The sequence below is a fragment of the Dromaius novaehollandiae genome, chromosome 7 (assembly GCF_036370855.1).
Source record: "Dromaius novaehollandiae isolate bDroNov1 chromosome 7, bDroNov1.hap1, whole genome shotgun sequence".
NCBI lineage: Eukaryota > Metazoa > Chordata > Aves > Casuariiformes > Dromaiidae > Dromaius > Dromaius novaehollandiae.
The window spans coordinates 5,405,960-5,425,152 of record NC_088104.1 but is presented as its reverse complement, the minus strand read 5'-3'; the positions used below and the strand labels follow the sequence as shown (position 1 = coordinate 5,425,152).

Here is a 19,193-nt window from a genome sequence, read left to right as displayed (position 1 = left end):
AATACAGGTAAGTTTTTTCTTGGTGCAAGTTTTTTGCCTAAAGGATTTAGCCTATAGTTATCCTCCCCAGTTCAGGTAATGTTCTTAAAATGTTATTAAACATTGAGGGCCAGAAAATTATTTCTTTTATTCCTAGCACAATGTTCTGTTCCTACTGTTTTATGCTATTTCTTTTTGTACCCATTCTGCGTAACACTTCCCTAATGTGATAAGCTACTGTGACTCTAATATAGTTTAATTCTACAGCAGATAGCAAGTTGCCTAAGGAAAAGAGCTTGCTTTTTTTTATTATTTGGCTGTTAATACCTTTTCCACCTGTGGAATAAATAAATATTTAATACGGGACCAAATTCTGCCATAGTCACCAGAAATGTATTTTAGATCTGAGGGGGCCAAATTTGAAATTCAGCCTGTCTTCAGGTAATGTTTTTTGCTGCTGGGTTGAAGTGTCCTGCACCCATTTCCATCAGGAAAAAGTTTAGGATAATATTGTACTTTCTGTTAGGGCCACCTCTACAAGTATTGCAAAAGCCCCTGGCCCAGCAAGGACAAGCATGTGTTTCCTTTTTCTGAAGTTGTTAGTGAGAAATAACAAATTATTAATTGAAGAGTCTGTGCAGAGAGAGAGGAATTATGCTTCTATTTATGTCTTGGTTTTGAAGCATTTACGTGGATCTGTCAGTGCAATTAGATTCAGAATTTGTCTGAGGATGTGAATTTATTCAGTACAATGAATCAAATGGCATACCTAGGTACTATATGCTGGAGGTTTTGTGATCAAGAATAGATTTCATTTGCCATCCTTTTGCATTTAGATCCTTGAGTATCCTATTCTGCTTCTGTTTGGAAGTGCTTTCTACTTTGGTATGATGTTTGAAGTTTGCCAGCTCTCATTAATGAAAGATTCTTCTGGCCAAATCCAAAACCTGAAATTTAAAGAGGAAGGTACTACACAGGAAAGTTTATTGTTGTTTTTTCTACTTTATAACTACATTTTTTTTTTCATGGAGGTAACATTTGGTCCTCCGTGTATTTCCAAATATAAAAGCAAAGTCATTTTAACGTGGGGATATCGCGAGAATGGTTTGGCAAGAGAAGGGATATTTCTATACAAGATCTCAGCAAGAATATTTCTGGCTAAGCTTGGCTTTGGAATGTACTATCTAAACCCTTGAATTTCTGGGAGGCTTGGAGTTTCCCTCTGGTGACTCACATATGCTTAATAGAATAAAATAACAAATTCATCAAAATTGGCTTTGCTGCTGTTTTTAACTCAGCGCTATACAATCCGACATAGAATATACAAAAGTATCCCTGACAATAATTATTCCTACCTCTAGATGTAGTTTTAACACCATAATTGCTGTTTCAGGTATAAAACTTCCAGCTGGGTTAATGCATCTTTCCTAGGAGAGGGATCTTTACCCTGCTATCAAATCATAGATCCCCTGTCCTACCATTCTCAGTAGGACCATGTTCAGTTCAGTTAAAATATCTTAACAAATCTGGTGGATACTTAGAGCTAAGAATGTAGTTCAAGTGGGCATAAAACATTTCCAAATCCTGCAGAATGGGAAATGCGGCAAGCATCTTAAGTGACTTCGACGTTTTCACTCCTGCAACATTTGTACGGGTGAAACTTCACTGAAAGTAAGGAAAAAGCAAACCTAAACATGAATTGCTACAGACAGAGTGACCCTAAGCAATAAGAAAGTCACAAAACTAAATACAATTCACTTCACTGTTTCAAAGTACCATTAAGATGCAGAATTAGAAACATCCATTTGTTGTTCTTTTTATAGCACAGCCAAGTGACTTGGAATTTTTGCTTGTCCCTGCCAAGGATTGCTCAATTTTGAACAAAAAGTTCTAAACTATAATGTTAAAAAAGCACCAATCATCAATTGAATGCTAATCTTTATGTTCTATGATACATCACTCCAAGAATGCTACCATTAAAAAATGTGAATTCTATTTTTCATAAGTGATGGATTATTGTACCAAGCTGTGTATTTTCCAGTAAAGTGTCCTTTTATTTGTCCTGTGTGATTACTAGTTTGTGGAAGTATGTGTGGGGTCATTTTAGTGCTGTGGGAAAATGGAGCACTCTTCTGTTAAAATCAGTAGTGAAATCAGAAGCAAGCTATGCTCTGATCATCATAGGCATGTGTTTAAATATTGCTTTCCTTAATTGGCTATGTGCTATTTACTTAAAATGAACAATTTGGCAAGTTTTTCTCCCTTGACAACAGCAAAGCATAAACCATTTTATAAGTTTGGCTGTTAAAATCAGATTTGTAATGTAAACCACAATATTCCAGGGTTGTTACTGTTGCTTAACTAGTTATTTTTGCTTGCCATTGTTTTATAATTGTGCACCTTTAAACATTCTGGTTCTGTTTATAACTTATGCAAAACTTCTGGCTACAGAATAGCCTAATGATTTAGGTCATGCTTTTCTTTTTCTTCCTTCGGATTGTGTGTATGAAGACTACTGCAGTATACGGAAGATTCGATGTGGACAGGGAGGATTAGGGAGCATTTCTGTAACCATGGCTAAGTTATCTGGGGCTACTACATAGAAATTCTGTTGAAGGGACACTGGACCAGCTCCTGCTAGATCAGCTTGTGGCGAATGCTCTGTTTTTGTGGATTTTTTATTTTCTTGCAAGAGAAGATGGAAAACTTTTCTTTCATCGGTGCATTTTGGATGAGTGGAAGGCAGTAAAGAGGAACCTTACCCAGCAAGCAGAAGCCAGCCTTCCCTTAGCTTGAGATCCTTGCCAGTGGTAGCTGTGCTGCTATCAGCCTCCTGCTTACTCTGCCTTTGCGACCAGGGGGAAGAGAGCCCAGGACACAGCGCAGCTCGACAAGGGTGCTGCGGGTCAGGCGATTTGTCAGAAGTCTTTTACTGTCTTGTTTTGGGAGTCCTTCTGAGAAGGTCCTCCCATGGCATCTCTGCTTGCTTCTGGAGGACCTAGTCTTGACTGCTGAGCTAGGACCTCCTTTGATGTTCTTTCTCCTTTCCACTAGTACTGCCTGTTTTGAAAGCTGTGATGGTTCCCTGTAAGCACCTCAGCAGAGAAGTTGTTAAATTTATGCCTTCGAAACTTCCTCCAGGGGATTTTCTGCAGCTGGCTTCTATGTCTTTTTGACACAGAGCAGGAATAAATTGAGCTCAAAATGTTTCTCAGCTTGGTAAATGCCTAAATACAATAAAATATAATCATTAGAACTGGAATACTTCTCTTTCCATAAATTAATGCATCTTGCACACATTTCATGGCATATAGCCATGTTTTCTAAAACTGCATTAAATATATATATATAATGCTTAATCCAGCTTGGCAAGAAAATTCAGTCTTTCACTAGTGGTGTAACCATCCTTTCTCACAGCAAGTAGTGTTTAGCTAACAGTGCACAGCACCCTTGGACTGAGGACTTTTAGCTGAAAAATCACCCATGTGGAACTTGTGGGATTCGTGAACACTTCATGAGTAAACTGGTAGCCATCCAAATACTTATGAGCAATAAATAATACAACTCTGTGAATAACCAGCACAGTGAACTCATCATGTTTATTCACAAAAATATTAATCAAACACTTTGTACTATCCAACCAGCAATGCTGCTGACCTACCGCATGAATTTACTAAGGTGGATATGGCCACTGTTGCTAAGGATATTTGGGAAAAGTACTATTAGTTTAAAAACATGTAGTCACTGAAGTTTTCTCTTTTGTTTTCCTTTAGTTTTCAGACTGAACTACAGTGCCTCTGACACAAATGACAGAAATCGAGTTAAAAGCAGATTAAAGAAGTTTATCTCTCGAAGACCCTCCTTGAAAACATTGCAAGAAAAGGGACTTATTAAAGGTGTGTTCTGTCTTATATACTTTTTTGAGTAAAAACTAAAAATTCATGAGTGAATTTTTCTTTTCTTTCCCAGTTAAATGAATGTGTGGATTGGACAAATAGTCTTTGTTAGATATGTTTTTTTTGCTGTGTCTCAGAAAATGTACACTACTGAATTGTACTGACAAAATCAACATATGCTTATGTATATCTGTATTATTTGACGACTTCTTCAATTTTGCTGCTTTGGCGTGCATGTGGTGGAAGCCCCTCCATTTAAAACAGCCACTCACCATGAACATTGCACATCAACATGCTGCACAACCCCATTTTCTTTTAAAAAAGAATGTTGATATATTTTTATATTTTAGAGTAAGAAATAATAACTTCAGATGTTACGCGGACTGATTTATTTTGTAGGGTAGGCTGGAATCCTTTCTGCTGTCTTCTCTCATTATTTTTCTAACTCACCAACAAAATACATTTTTCCAGTTTTAACAACTTAAAATACTTGCCAGTGAATAATAACTGTTTTGAATCCATGAGTTTTTCGTACTCCAATTTCTTGCTAAGTTGGTCAGACACCACTTTCACATTTCCTTAAAAAATTGAATCTTGGATAAAAAGACTTTGCTAGTTTATCCAAGGAATAAGTATTTTCCTAAGAAGCTGGTAGTTAACTTGAAGGCAGTAGCGTCCTGACCACTAATAATCAAGCAAAGCCATGTTTTCAAATATTGTCTGGAATAATGCTTTAAAAATTTACGCACTCCCAAATTATTATGTGTGAAACCCACAACTGCACATGCAAATTGCCTCGAAGGAGGCATTTTGCCAGCAGCCCCTGTCAGTCTCTGGCGTGTGAGTTTTCCAGTGGCGTGTTAGAAATGGCAAGGGGTGTTGCTAGCGTGTTGAGCTCCTCCGTCCCGAGCCAGCGCTGTGACCCCAGCCAGCGCACGTTAAAGCAGCCACGGGAGTTAAACCCCGGCTGGGCCCATGTCTAAAGAGAAGGAAGAGAGATTATGAATTAGTTTCATACATTTTGGATGCATACAAAGATGTTCAGTGCGATACTACTTACTATACGGAAGTCTTCAAAAGTGCCTAAAGAATATGAAATCATTATGTGGCTTAATGACCCATTTACACTACCAAGCTCCATAGACACTTTAAAAAAATGCCATATATACATAGATGTTAGTGTGTGTGTACATGCTCACACATCACACGTACACCTAACTTTCAGGATCTGTCCCTAAGCAATTATAGTATCTGATTTTAACACATTGGAAGGTTTTTCTGACTCTTTGAAGTACACTTTGGGTTGAGGGTAGGATTTGAACGTATCATGTTAGTTTGTTTCACTTATTACAGTAATAGAGTAGTAATTTACAGTCTTTTAATTTCTGGATTTAGGGGTTTTTTTAGTTAATAAAGTGTGGCTGATGAATCTCCTGCGGTGTTACATAGGGATCAGATGTGATCCCTGCTAACAAATCCAGGCTCATTAGCATAACTCAAATCCACCCTCTAATATCTCTCTCTAGGAAAGCCAAATGCGTTTGGTTTTGGCTACCGTCGCATTAAGCTCTTGATTCAAAAACATAGCTCGGTCCTACCTGGGATGCTCTTCTGTGGCCTCCTAATACTGTGCATTATGTTGTGGCATAGGAACGCAGAGTCGGTTCCCTGCACAGTTTTAATACCAAAGTAATGTTACTTTGAAGAAAACATGTTAGTTATCTACCATGAAGTTTCATTAGGATTAGGTTTTGGCCATGCAAATGAGGCAGGATTCGTTAGCAGGGCTTAATTCCAATCTACGGTAAGTCTATGTGAAATGCTCATTTGATAAGGTTCCTTCATTGTCTTCAGTAGAGTTTATCCCTTAATCTGTTAAAATGTTATGAAAATGCAGTTGCAGTGCTTATACACAGACCACTTTTAAATGTTAATTTTTAGGCTGACATTAGAATATTTTTTTAAATCACAAAATGCAACCATCCAGATTAAAAATTAAAAGCTTGCCAAATTTTGTATTATAAAATGCATCTGTTTATTTTTCTAAAGGTAAATTAAATGGTTGCAGAAACCTCTCAAAACTATTTATTTGCTCATTTCTTAGGGGAAAAAATGTTAAGCAATTTTTACAAGAAAAAATTCCTCCAGCTCTGAGAACATGCATGCTAACTTTTATTCCATAGGGAAAGACTTCTGTCAGAATTGTAAATCCCTTAAAATAGGGGCTCGTAATAAAAGTGTGTCTAAAGCCTTGCAGGACATCTTGGTACCAAATTTTTGACAAAGAGCTGTTCTATGTGCTAGTGAAGAATTGATATAAATATCTATGAAGCGTGTGGTGTTAATTACTCCAATGCAGTGGCACTGTAGATGCTGTGAAAACCTTCACTTTTCATCAAGTGCTATTCATATTTGCCAGGGGCACTATAAAGCTCTCAAATCTATATTGATTTTTTACATTGTATGTCACATTGGAACCAAAACTCCAATAAATTTAACACGTAAATTATAGTCATGAGTAAATATATTTTAAGGTGGTAAGTTCACTTAAACACAGTTCTGTGCCCTGTTAGTCACTGATGTGTACGCACTTGGCCAGAAGACTCGACACATTTCTCCGCATTAACCAAATTTGGGAATGCAGGCTTCAAAATTAAATAGCAGTTTGATCTCCTGGGGTACTTTGTTCTGCCAGCACTATTATCAGAAAATCTAGAAATTACGTGATTGTCATTTAACTCTTAACAAAACTTTCTTTATGTAGTATGTATCAAATATCTATGGAATAAATAACAAGTAGTTAAAAATGGGAAGAATAAGAAGCAGGAGGAAAATAATCAGACAAGGGAATGTCACAGACCAGTATGTAAAGGTTATTTATATGTGATGTGAAAATGAAGACTCACCAAACCTTTACATGACAAAAAAGGTTATTTTTGCCTTCGCTGTCCCCTTTGCTTTCTAGTTTTCTGCCTATGGGAAGGCAGAGCCTGAAGAGCACGTTGGCTCCTCTCACTGCAGTAGGCCGGGGGTATGTGGCTATTTATGCTTCAGTGAGAGCTCTAATGAAGATTGTCAGCTCTCATATTTCCATCTCGCTTATGTGTACGCAAAATATCTTTGGTGTAGAGCATTTCAAATAGCTTTAGAAATGACGGGTAATACAGTAAGTACTTTGTATAATAGGACTGTGGCTTGTGTTTGTATATACACACGCATGCACGCAAGCATAAAAACAATGAGTAAGAGCCATGTCCCGTGTCTGCCAGCTCAACAGGGTTGTTTCAAGAGTAACTGTGTTCAAATTTATATGCTAGGGCAGGGGTCTTCTGTTCCTTGGGATTGAAATATTCTCAGAATTTACAGAATCTGCACTAATATGCTAGAAAAATAATGTGTAAATCTTGTCTTTTAAAACTGCTTTCTAGTCTATAAGTGAACTTTGATCTTTTTGTTTGAGCTTTGTCATGATTTAATATTGCCCAAAATGAATTGTCAACCTTCAACTTGATATTGGCCTGCTAACTTCCTGATTTCAGGGCTTCTCTAGTACAGAAAAAAATGCTTCTGTGCAACAATGTTTTTAAGGTTATGGTGGTTGTGCTGGTAATAGACTATCACAAAATACACTTTTGGTAAATGGTGAAAAGCATGAATAACAGCATAAATGAGGCTGCGGGAATGGCGGAAAATTCAGCTGGCAAGAACTTCATCTAGCTTTTTTTCAAAAGCTAGATACTAAAGGAACTTCACTGAATTTATTCCCTAAGTTAAGTGAAGGCAAAAACCAAAACAACAAAAAAATTGGAATGATTACAGATGTTTCAAGATGAAAATAAGAGCCACTCCATTACTAGCGAAAGGAGCTAGCTGTGATCTGGCTCAATAACCAGGTATAGCTATAGGTATAGGTAGCTAGGTATAGCTAGCGGCACAGAGATCTCCAGCCATTTTATTTCTGGAGAAGGGAAAACATCCTTCCTCTGTCTCTCATCTCTCCACGGGCCCTGGGCCACCATATTCACAGTGATGAGTATGTGATGCTCGTGAGAAATCCAAAAGTGTAAATTACGGCTTAGCAGCTGTGTTGCCTTTAAAAGCCCTACCTTTGGGTGTGTTCTGTCGTTCTGCTGGGTTATGCAAGAATTTAGCAACTGATTTGGTAGCTGTCATAATTTACGACAAGTTGGGAAATGTTTCTTTTTGACTTGTTTAGACAATAGGTGAATTCCTTTATTTCTTTATTTCTTTAACAACTACATGGACTTTCTGAATTATGGTTCCCAAACCCTGTGGATGGCCAAACATTAGGCTAAGTGATTTTCCTTTGACATTGCTCTAATCATGACCTGATGGTCTGAAATCATTCAGTTTATTTTAAAATATCTCATTTTGGGGGAACCTGTTTGGAAAAGGAATATAGCGGCTTTTGCTCTTTGAATTCAAGTGAACTTTTATCCCCAGTAAAACCCTATAATTTCTTGAAAGAGACTAGTGTCTGAAATACCCTGTATTTTTCCTCTTTTTGAGAATGTGAAACATATCTGGTAGCTCATATGCCACTTAATAGTAATTGTTCACAAATGTAATTTTTTTTTTTAATTGATGACCACTACAGATCAACTATGTGTAGTAAATCTCTAAGTTAAAAGGACTGGCCAGGTTCCCACATAGCATAAATCAGGGGAGCCCCCATGACAACCTTGCTGACTTCAGTCAGCTGAGAACCTGGCCCACTTATTGTGAAAGCGTTGTGGCCTTCTTTGGAGCCCTGCTCTGTGATCAGCATCGTTTTAATGTCTGACTTCATGTTTCAGCTCCGCACATACTGAATAGCTGGAAAACCGCCTTTGAGGATATGGCCCTTTCCAACCACCTCCCTTCCCTCTCCAAAAAATTTGCTGTTATGGTGCTTGCTGTTCTGTCTCCCTCTCTGTCCATTCCTCACTCTTTCTTTCCTTTTCTTTCTCTTTCCCCCTTTTCCCTACCAATAGATGCACAGTACACAAACAGCTTAGATTTTGGTACAACTCTCTGGTAGTCCAGCAGTTCGAATCCAGATGTAGTAGAATTAACTCTGCATGTATTTGCTTTTGGAAAGCACTGAATTATACTGCATAGATATAATTAGTGTTTCTAGAAACTTGGACATAATAATACCATACTTTCTCCTCTTGTATCAGAATCTGAGCTTTTCCCCTAGAATTTGGAGTATCAGTGATGCCCTTCCTTGTTTTCTTAATAAAAAACATTGAAGTATGAGCTCCTTCCAAATGTGGCCACATCTCATACATATACACCAAAAAAAGTCAAACAATGGCATTCTCAGGGAGGATGTGGCTTCTGCGATTTTGTTTTGTTTCTTTTCCAGAAGTATTGTCTCCCATAGACTAGATTTGTGCGGCTCAGAGTTGGTGGCTTTGCTGTAGCCTGCAAAATCGACTCAGAAAGAGTAGGTCTGTCAGGCTCAGGGAAAACTTGAAGCTCACCAGCGTGAGCAATTCATTGCAGCTGTAATCATCATTTTATACTATACAACTTGTGAATGTCCATTCCTTCCTCTTCTGGTGTCTCATTTTATATCCATGTGCAAAGCTGTCACACACACCACCATCTTAAATAGAAAGTTTAATGTGCAGATATCAGGGATGCGTAATGTAAACCATACCACCAAACATATTATGAATATATTGCTCTTCTTAAAAATGCTTGTTGGTTTTTCATACTACAGTATTGACTAACTGTCTGTGTTTGATGTATGGTTTACCAGCCTGATGTAGACTTATGGTTAGAGCTTAACTTGTTAGTTCTGCTTTTGCAGCCAATTCAGAATAACTACAGATGCCCCAAGATATTAAAATTGACTGCTCAAATGGACTCAGTGTGGGAGTTTCATTGGTTTTAAATTGATAACAGCTGAAAGAGTGAATGATTAAAGCTGTATATGGGCATAGTATGCAGCTCCTTTGTACGAGCTCTTGTGAACAGAATCCACTGTATGGGAATTGCCTTTGTTCTAATAAAAGATATTTCTGAACAATTGTTAGTTTAAATTTTTAAATGATGAAACAAGAACATTTCAGGAGCCTATAGAGGAAATTATTCCTGAGAAACTGGAATAACTCTGAGAAGATAAAGTGGATTTCTATTCAGAGGGGAGCATTTAAAGTTAAGTAGCATTCCATAAGGTGGTAATTGTGTCTATTTCCCAGGCATTTGAGTTAAATAAGCTGGATAGGAAACATAAACTGTCATAACAGGAGGTTAGGGGTGTTGTGTACATCTTTTTTTTCAAGTCATAAAAAATGAAGTTTTGAAGGGCCTTATCGCAAGTAAATCAAACAAAGCCTTTTTTGCTTCTTTTATTCCTTTGGGAGCAGTTCTTATTTTTTGAAAAGAAGTTCTGGATAGTTTCTCCTTAAACAGAGATTTAAAATATATGCACCTATAAAAAAATAAGAAAATAATATTTATATCTCAGTTACACATAAATCTGGTTTGCAAAAAATTAATGACTTACCATTCATATAATGCCTTGTTTTCAAAATACTGTACAAATAAATCTTCACTGAGTTTTCCTCAACTATCCCTGTGACCTTTAAGAGTGTAAATATGGCAGAGTAACTTCTGCCATCCCCATGTTTATGTGCAGAAACAGATCCAGCAAAATGAATTGACTAGGTCGAGTCACAGAGATAGTGGTTCAGGAAGACCTAGAATTCAGAATATTGACATGGCTCATTAGATCATGTACTTCTAAATATTCACGAATTTTTAGGAGAAAAAAGAAATCCAAACCTGTTATATGTGATTGTTTTACCATAGTCTGCTTTGATGCCCAGCAACTATTGGCCTGATCTGCTCCCCCTTCTATTCAAATGATGAGTGCCTTTTTTCTAAAGAAAAGGTGTTTTAAAACTTAATTGCAGAGTGCATAATGTGACTATATCCATATACTCAAAGGTAACTAAAATGAGATTAATCAATTTGCTCAACAGGTTATGGAATCCACATCTTGAAAAAAATTAAGGAGTAATAGAGTAGGTGAGATTTGCAAAACAGTTTCCAGCCATTTCAAAATTTCCACCCAGCAATGCTAAATGTCCTGCATTCATGCTGGAGATTTTTAAGAGTAATTGCAAAATCCTGGAGTTGGTTATGATGTGCTTATAATAGAGAAGGAAAGCTGCTGAACCTCTGAGCGCCAACTTGGTTTCCATTGTTCGTATATTGGCCATCTAAACACAGTGCAGTTCTTTGCCTGCTTTACTCCTGAACCATTGTTTACAAGCATCTTTGTCCACCAAATAAGATGCCTTTTTTGCTTCTTTTAAATATAATTTACATTGGAGAACATTCCATGTTATGCAAAGAATTTGACAGGTCTTTGCTAAAATTTTAAAAAACAATTAAGATGTCAGAAGAGGAAGCGTTAGTACATTTTAATCATAAATCTCTGTATATATAATTACCACTGAAGGCAGCTATAAATGTTTTATGAAGAAAATGTAACCAGACTGTGCTTTGTCAGAAACATAACCCCAAAACATGTAACAGACTGTTCGCTAATGCTTAACGCCACACATGCACACAACCTTTTTGAGTGTAGTGCTGTGAACCCAATCCTCCATTCCTTCTGCATCCAAAACTCCAACTAACTTAAATTGAGGCTTTGATGCACTCTATCAAAATGCTGATCACATACGTTTGGAGGTATTGCAATAAACTTCCCTCAAATATATCTGGAATCAGAAAGTCCAAAACTCCTGCCAAACCATCCCATGTGCCTTGCCTTGTTTCCCTGATTGTTCCTTAGTCAGGGCTATTAGGAAAGAAAAGGCAATCAAGTTGCCCTTGAAATCTAAGCTTTGGTAAGAAATAATGGTGCTTAACAATAGGAAGGCAAACTTAATGTCCTTGCAAAACAAAGAACAAACAAAAGGCTTTTGGCCTGCTAATGAGAAAAAGTAAACTGTGCTGCTTTAGGGAGGAAGCTCTTGAACTAATCATGGTGGGAAATGGTGGGACTGGCTATGGAGAAAGTGTCCCCATTTCACAGCAGCTGAAGAATGTGAAATGCTGCAGAGGACTGCAGCCACCTCGTTGCTCTGAGAATTAGCGTGTTCGTTAGGCATGCTCTCCAGAGCTTCAGATGGTGCTAGCACTCCTCAACTATCTGCAAAAATTTGCAGAGCCTCTACGCCAATTTTCAAAATGTAATATGCTGTTGAAATGCAATATGGAGACTGTCTCTTTGGATAAATGATGATAATGCGGTCCTATTGTTTGAACATTAAACTGGCTCCTATTGAATGGTTTCCCTCATCTGTTTGATTCATTTTGATTCTAGCTGACAACATCCCTATTACTGACTGCTCTTTTCATAATCTCTCACAAATATAGAGTGGAAATGAGGTAGATGAAGCTAATTAGTAATCTAAAAAGTTTAACCAGATTATGCTGATATGTTTTAAGATGGACATTCTAAGTTGATCAAAACTTTAAAATCATAAAAACTAAAAAGTAGCATTACCTAGTTAAATGCTTATTCCAGGGAAACAATTTATAAGGGAAACTTGGTGCAAGACTTACAGCTATCCTCATCGAAACATGTTTAATGCCTTCCACCCTTTATGTGAGGACTCTAAAGAGACAGAGTACCTAAGGGTCAGACATCTAAGGGAGGTGATGATAATATTCAGTTTGGAATCAAAATTTTAACTTTTAAGAGTCAGTCTTCCTAAATTTTGACACACAAGTAAGATATACTCTCAAAATCATTTCTTTAGGGGTCCATCAAATAAAAAGCAAAAGGAAAAAAAGAAAATACAAGTCTGTGCACTATCATTGTCTTAAAAATCCAGTGTTACCTGCACATTTATTTGCCACTGTTCTTGGGTTGCTTTATTGTCCCTATACTTGCTATGGAATATTTGAGGAAAAAAATGCAACTAATAAAGGATTCAGTTACAGAAAAAAGCATTCCAAAGAGCAAACAGCCAGCAGTAGGAGTTCATCACTCATGTGCAGTGGCTGGATATAGCTAAAGATACATATATATATATATATATATATGTATACACACACATATATATAGTTATATGGATATTTTTAGACAGGTAATTTGATGACCAAAACCACTGTAAAGATGAGATGAAATTGTATTATAAGTCCTAATTATTCAAAGTAATCAACTCTCTGCACCCACATGATGCTCTATTACCAGAGCAAAACTCCATGCGTGTGGAAGAGAGAGGCGACCCCAGAGTACAAGTGTCCAAGGTAGCCCCATCAGTTAACATCATGCACAGTTTGGATTCCCACCAGATATGGACCTGAATCTGTAGAAGGGCCTTCGCCTTTTGTAGCAGGTCAAAGGAAACTGCAGAGGTGACAACCTCCAAGGTTAGAGGGGTGCTAATTGAAACTCGAGCCCACTGGGAAGTGTCCGTGTGCTGAGGCTGTACAGGTGTTGATGGGTTTTGCTCTGGGACAGAAGCTAGCAACCACTAGAACTCAGAAAGGATTTGTTTCTAACTTTATCTATCTTCCACACGTGAGTTTTTAATTAATATGCAGAGCTCAGAAGAGATGAAAAGCCTACTAATAATAATAGTATGCTTTAATGTATGTTCCTGTTTTTTTCCAAATGTAGATCAAATTTTTGGCTCCCATTTGCACTTGGTCTGTGAGCACGAAAATTCCACAGTCCCCCAATTTGTAAGACTTTGTATAGAAGCTGTTGAAAGAAGAGGTGAGTACCTTAAGATTTAATACCATTTTTTTTTCTGTTTTAGTAATCAAAACTTTAACCTTATAACTCTGCTTGAATTGCCAGAGAAGTCAGGCAGTTCAATTTATAATACAGTTATGGACTGAACTATATCACATTCTGTATCTTCATTTTCTTTATACACTAAGACATTAATAAAACCTATTCATGTTGATTATTCCTTATATTTTGTTTGACATGTTGTTGTTTTGGTCTTTCTCTGGGTGAGCAAATGCTAAACATCAATAAAATGTCAGTAACTTCCATTCTGAAGTCTCTGGAGAATGTAATGCCAATACTTTTTCCGTAAGTCCTAAATTGTCTTCAACCAAAATAAATGTTATGCTAGTGTGAAAACAATCTTTTTTTCTTATGCATGCAGGTACCTAATTTTTACTGGTATTATAAAAAGCAGTTGTACTGTGCCAAAATCGGAATGAGTATGCATTCCCATTAAAAGTTTTGGTTAATTTAATAAGAAAGATTTTCATAGTATAAAAAGATGTGCTTAACACCTTTGCCCTCCTCCCTTTCTTTAGAGAATATCCTTTCTTATCGAAGGTCATTTTCTCTGGAAGGTACATGAGGTAGATGCAGAATCTTAAAATGTATTGTATAAAAATGTGAGGCTTCATCACCATCTGTTACAAGTTTACAACTTGTTCTAGGGATCTGGGGAAACATATATCTTGCAAAAGATAGAAAATTTATTTTCAGAATAAGGCTGGGTGAACCCATTGTCACTGTCATATACTCGAGTCTCAGAACAAGAGAACCAATGAAAAATAAAATGACCACAAAGGAAAAAGCTATTTTAATTCCATCATTGTTACCTGGTTTTATAGTGAAAGGTGCAATAAAACTACCCTAGAGTTTCAAACTCTGTGAAATCCATGCTTTAATTATATAGCAAAGAGAGCACGGGGATATTGTTATTCCCTGAGTGATTGGCAGGAAGTAAGAGAATAACAAAGTGGAGATTGTTCGGTAGGGGGAGATAGTAGCATTGGTTTTTTGGAGGAAGGCTGGAGGCTGGATGAAAGAAAGAGACAAAGAAAGGGGATAAATGTGAGAAGTGACTATTAATAGAGGAGGAATTGTAAGGAGACATTCAGAACATGAAAAGGAACGACGGAGATTAGATTATAAAAATGCCGAGGCATGCAGAACATGCCTAATTGACTGTTCTGTTACAGTCTCAGCACAGGTTCTCTGAAAGATGCACTAGATATTTCCTAGATATTTTGTGGTATCTGGCCATTCTTCCAGCAGAAGTGAGGCCAAAGGTGCCCTGCATTGCTGAACTGTAACAGCAAAATCCAAGACACCTAATTAGATGTTTATTGTCTGTATGATTACCAGAGAAATGCATACAGAAGAATATGAAAATATCACTTTTTTCTTCAGAGGAGTTCATCCTTCAAAATGTAGCATTATTATTCTTGTGTTTCGTTCAAGCTTGCTGTAACTTTGAGAGAGTCTATCACTTTTAGTTAGTCTAGTATGTAAATAAAAGCTAATCATATGGCATGAGATAAAAATTTCATTTTATCACTGTATTTACAAGTTTATATTTGATTTACAGTTTTTCTATTATCATCTTCTTGGATTAGGATCCTTGCATTTACTCACATTCTATTTACTCAAAGTGTTGTTTTTACTAAGTTCTGGCATAAACTATCTCAGGACAGCAGTAATTTATGTGAAGCTAAGTCCAATGTTTATGCAAGCTTCTGATGACATTTTATACTGGGGTTGGTATTAGGAAGCAGTATGTGGAGGTGCCAAGTCTCCCGGCATGGCTGAGACTCAACAGATCTGAAGCCCTCCTCTTAATGACCAGATATGCCTCCAGCCAAGATACTCAACTGCAGAGTCATGGGAAATACTTATGTACCAATTATGGGAAAGGCACATTTAATGAAAACTGTATGTTTACTTTCATAGTCTTAGTAAGATGGCCTAAATACTCGGTACAGCTGGCATATTGGCTGTTGTAGAAAAGCTTTTTTCCTGAACTTGCTTTTTTTCTCTGTAGAAAATATATCATCTACATACTGTAACTGTACCAAAAATGTTACTTGCATGCTTCATTTAAGATAAAAGATTATCGGAAAAAAAGGCCTTAGGAAACACCCTAAATGTTACTTACATAACGTTCATACTTTTCTGTGTGGTTGTATTCTTATTTGTCAACTCACAGTCTTAATAATTATTTTATCATACTATTTACTTATTGACTTTTCTGACCAATGAAGTACCATTTGTTTTTTAGATTTTTAAAACACTATCACTGTGCAGAGAAAGAAAGTCTAGCAGTGATCTGAATAAACCATATTAATGAGCGCATTTTCCTGTGTAGATGAGGTTACATACAATAGACAAACTGTAGTAATATTCTCCCACAGATAAAAAATGTAGAGGGTGTCATTAACTGTTGGCAAGATTTCCTGTTTAGTTACACTATTCTATATGAATATCTACATTGAAATCAGAGGAACTATTCTGAGATTAATTTGCTGTAACTTAGATCAGATTTTGGCCATTTGTCCCTTTGAGTGCTCTTTGCTTATTCATCATTTCAATACAGAGGTGCTTTATAAGGCCTGGTCTACTAAACTTCTCAGACCACAGTGCATATTCATCTCTCCGACAGCAATTCACGTGTTCAGTTGCGAATCTCATTTTTCAGTCTCTCTTGCTGTTAGTAGTTATTGAAATCGAACTGGGAAGCAGAGGGTCTTTCACTACTTCATTTACCCTGTTAATCAGCCACATTGCAGAGTTGCTAGCATAGTTTAAGCCAGAGAATCAATAAAAATATTGTGTGCATTCTTGTAAACTCACATAGCAATTGTCACATTTAATTTTTTTAGAAGCTAGTTCCTTTATTTCTTCCCTCTTTCCATATTATTTATTCATTCATAATTTTGGTGAACATCTTGACTCAAGTATTTCAGTATACAGACCTGTGCCACTAGAGTCAATAGTGCCTATAACTACTAGTGACTTAAAGATTTCTGGCATTTCTTCACTTTCCACTTTCTTGGGGGCTTGGAGGGATATAAAGTGCGTTGTCTTTTTTCTTGGAGGAGTCTATTCCATTCTTTTGCTTTTAGTTTGTTGTTTTGCCATTGACATCTACCTTGGATGGACCCTGGGCTTCTGCAGTCCATTGAGCTGCCTTTTCCTCTCTGTAGTTCCCCCGTTTTCCTTCTCTCCCGAAAGCAGGGGACAGGTAGCCCCGGCCTGCGCGGAGCTGCGCGGCGCAGGAAGCGAAGCCTGGGATAATCCTCCGAGTGCACGACAATTCCCATGCCGTGCAGGCCTGCCAAGGGTGGGGCCCGTTGCAAGATTTTTGGTGTTTCTAGGCCAGATATTATTTCCAGTCATTTCTTGAGTCGTGTATTTATTTTGTTATCCGCGACCCTTTAAAATCCCTGGCTGTTCCTTTTTTTTTTCTTTTTTAAATAAGTAAAAGGCATGAGCAGAACGCATGAAAAAATAAAAATATCAGTCCTCATAGTACTTAAACCAAGTGCCAGCCAGTACTTCTCATAGCAATGTTGTATCGTGTGAAAAGTCTGATGCTAAACCTTTTTCCAGGAGGGATCACTTGTCTGTGTGCCTAAGGACAGAGTAAATGAACGCCCCAAGTAGGCAGCATCCTCCACGTGCCCAGGGGATCCAGCGCATTCTAGGTTTTGCAAATAATAATATTAATCTTACTAATAACTAATAGTACTAATGCTTGGGTGTGACTTTCATCTCGTTTTCAAAACATCCCTCATTTTCTCCCTCCACTCCCAAATCCAAGTTGGTGTTCTCGAATCAGCCTAAATGACTTGAAAATGACACTGCGGGCAGCAGAGCTGATGATTACAGGTACCGTTTTCGTGCTAAACTGGACATTGCAGACATTGTTTTCTGTTGCTTTTCTTGGAGCACAGGATGCTCTGACAGGAATGATACACAAAATTACATATTTGATTCAATGCCTAAAAGCCACCCTGGGATCCATAACCTTGCTTAAAGATTTAAGAAAGACCTTTAGTCCACTTCTGAGAAGGTTCTTAGCTTAGAAAACTTTATCTTTCAACTTTACTTCTTAGCAGCTGTTATGTTTTTTTGCTGTCGTTTGTTTGACAGGATCCAGTTATAGGTTCCGATGTCTGTTTAAAGAAACAGGGAGGTTGTTGGCTTTAAAATTCCCTTACTGCTTGTGTGTTCAACATTTTCCCAGGCTTTTCTACATAGTTTGCCAAGTAAAGGGACTGACCTTTTGTAGCAAACACTTTTTCATTTCTAAATGCTCACTTTGATTTTTGTCCCATTTTATGCTCATTCCAAACTGTTTACAACCCACTAAAAATGACTGTGAATTATATGTTTGTGTAATGGATTCCTTTTGTGGTCGGAGTGGAATGTTTACTTTGAACAATTAGTTATCTTTGGGTAGATTATAGTGACCTGAAAAAAGAATGGCTAAAATTATTACAGTACCTTAACTATTTCCTTTTGTTATCTTCTGCCTTTGCCCAATGTATTATTTACTGAGTTGCATTGCTCTGAGCCCCAGCGAACAAATCATGTTAAAACAGAGCGGTGGCAAAAATCTCCACGCATGCGCGCGGCTCGCAGGTTTGGAGGACATTCGTACTACTAGGTTACAGCCACGTATGCTAGCAAGATTTTGGGAGTGACCATTAGGCCCTTGCATTTTGGGTGAGCTATTTCAGGAGCATACAGTTTGGAAAAAGTTTTAAGCATTTGCTCTCTGAAAATCAGATTTCTTAAAGGTGTCAAAAGTTTGACACCCTAAAATTGGATGGACCTAAAATCAGTAATCAGTTTGCTTTTAGTGTCCAGAACTGCAATTTCATTTTCCATAATATCATTGTAGAAATACACACGCTCAGGATCCTGTATCTTAGAATATTCAGTGACTGAGGAAGAAAATTTCACGATGAGCAGAGGCAAAGTACCTTACAGGATGTAGTAAAGAAAATACAGTCATCTTGAGGAAGAAAAATGAAGATAAAAATGATATTTTAAACTACCTTTCCCCTCAAATGCCATGCTGCCCCGTGACAGAAGGTTGTGTCCCTTTCATCAGTTTTATCTCATAATCTAAAAGCTAAAGTGCAGCTAAAAGCACTTTAAAACCTATATGAAAAAAAAAAAGAAAAAAGAAAGTGATATATCATTACTTTCTAAATCATATCCCGCTTAAAAGAGAGTTAGGTGTCTGTTAGGAATTGTACACAGAGGAAAAATCATTTATCTTAAAGAGGAAAGCAAAGAGAAAAGCAGTTTTAGAAATTAAAAATATTAAAAATTAAAAATATTGAATGTATTTATATAGCTAGAAGTGAGTATTGTAAACAGTTTGATACTATCCCATTTTTTAAGGGAAGAATGCATTGTATAAGACTTAAAAAAAAAGATCCTAGAGCTAATGCATCTCACGGTGGGATCGCTACCTTTGGCATGTGTACTGCAGCACGAGGCCCAGGCAGCCCGGGTGGGTGCTGGTAGCCACTCTA

At 37.2% G+C, this 19,193-nt stretch overlaps 1 protein-coding gene across 3 annotated transcripts in view; it reads left to right on the top strand.

The window, feature by feature from the left end:
- ARHGAP15 (Rho GTPase activating protein 15) overlaps positions 1–19,193 on the top strand; it is a 336,654-nt gene that overhangs the window by 194,068 nt on the left and 123,393 nt on the right. For all 3 annotated transcript variants that reach the window (XM_026123475.2, XM_026123474.2, XM_026123476.2), the window contains exons 10-11: positions 3,753–3,875; positions 13,531–13,629. In XM_026123475.2, the coding sequence (XP_025979260.1) occupies positions 3,753–3,875; positions 13,531–13,629 (222 nt within the window). The remainder of the gene's footprint in view (positions 1–3,752; positions 3,876–13,530; positions 13,630–19,193) is intronic.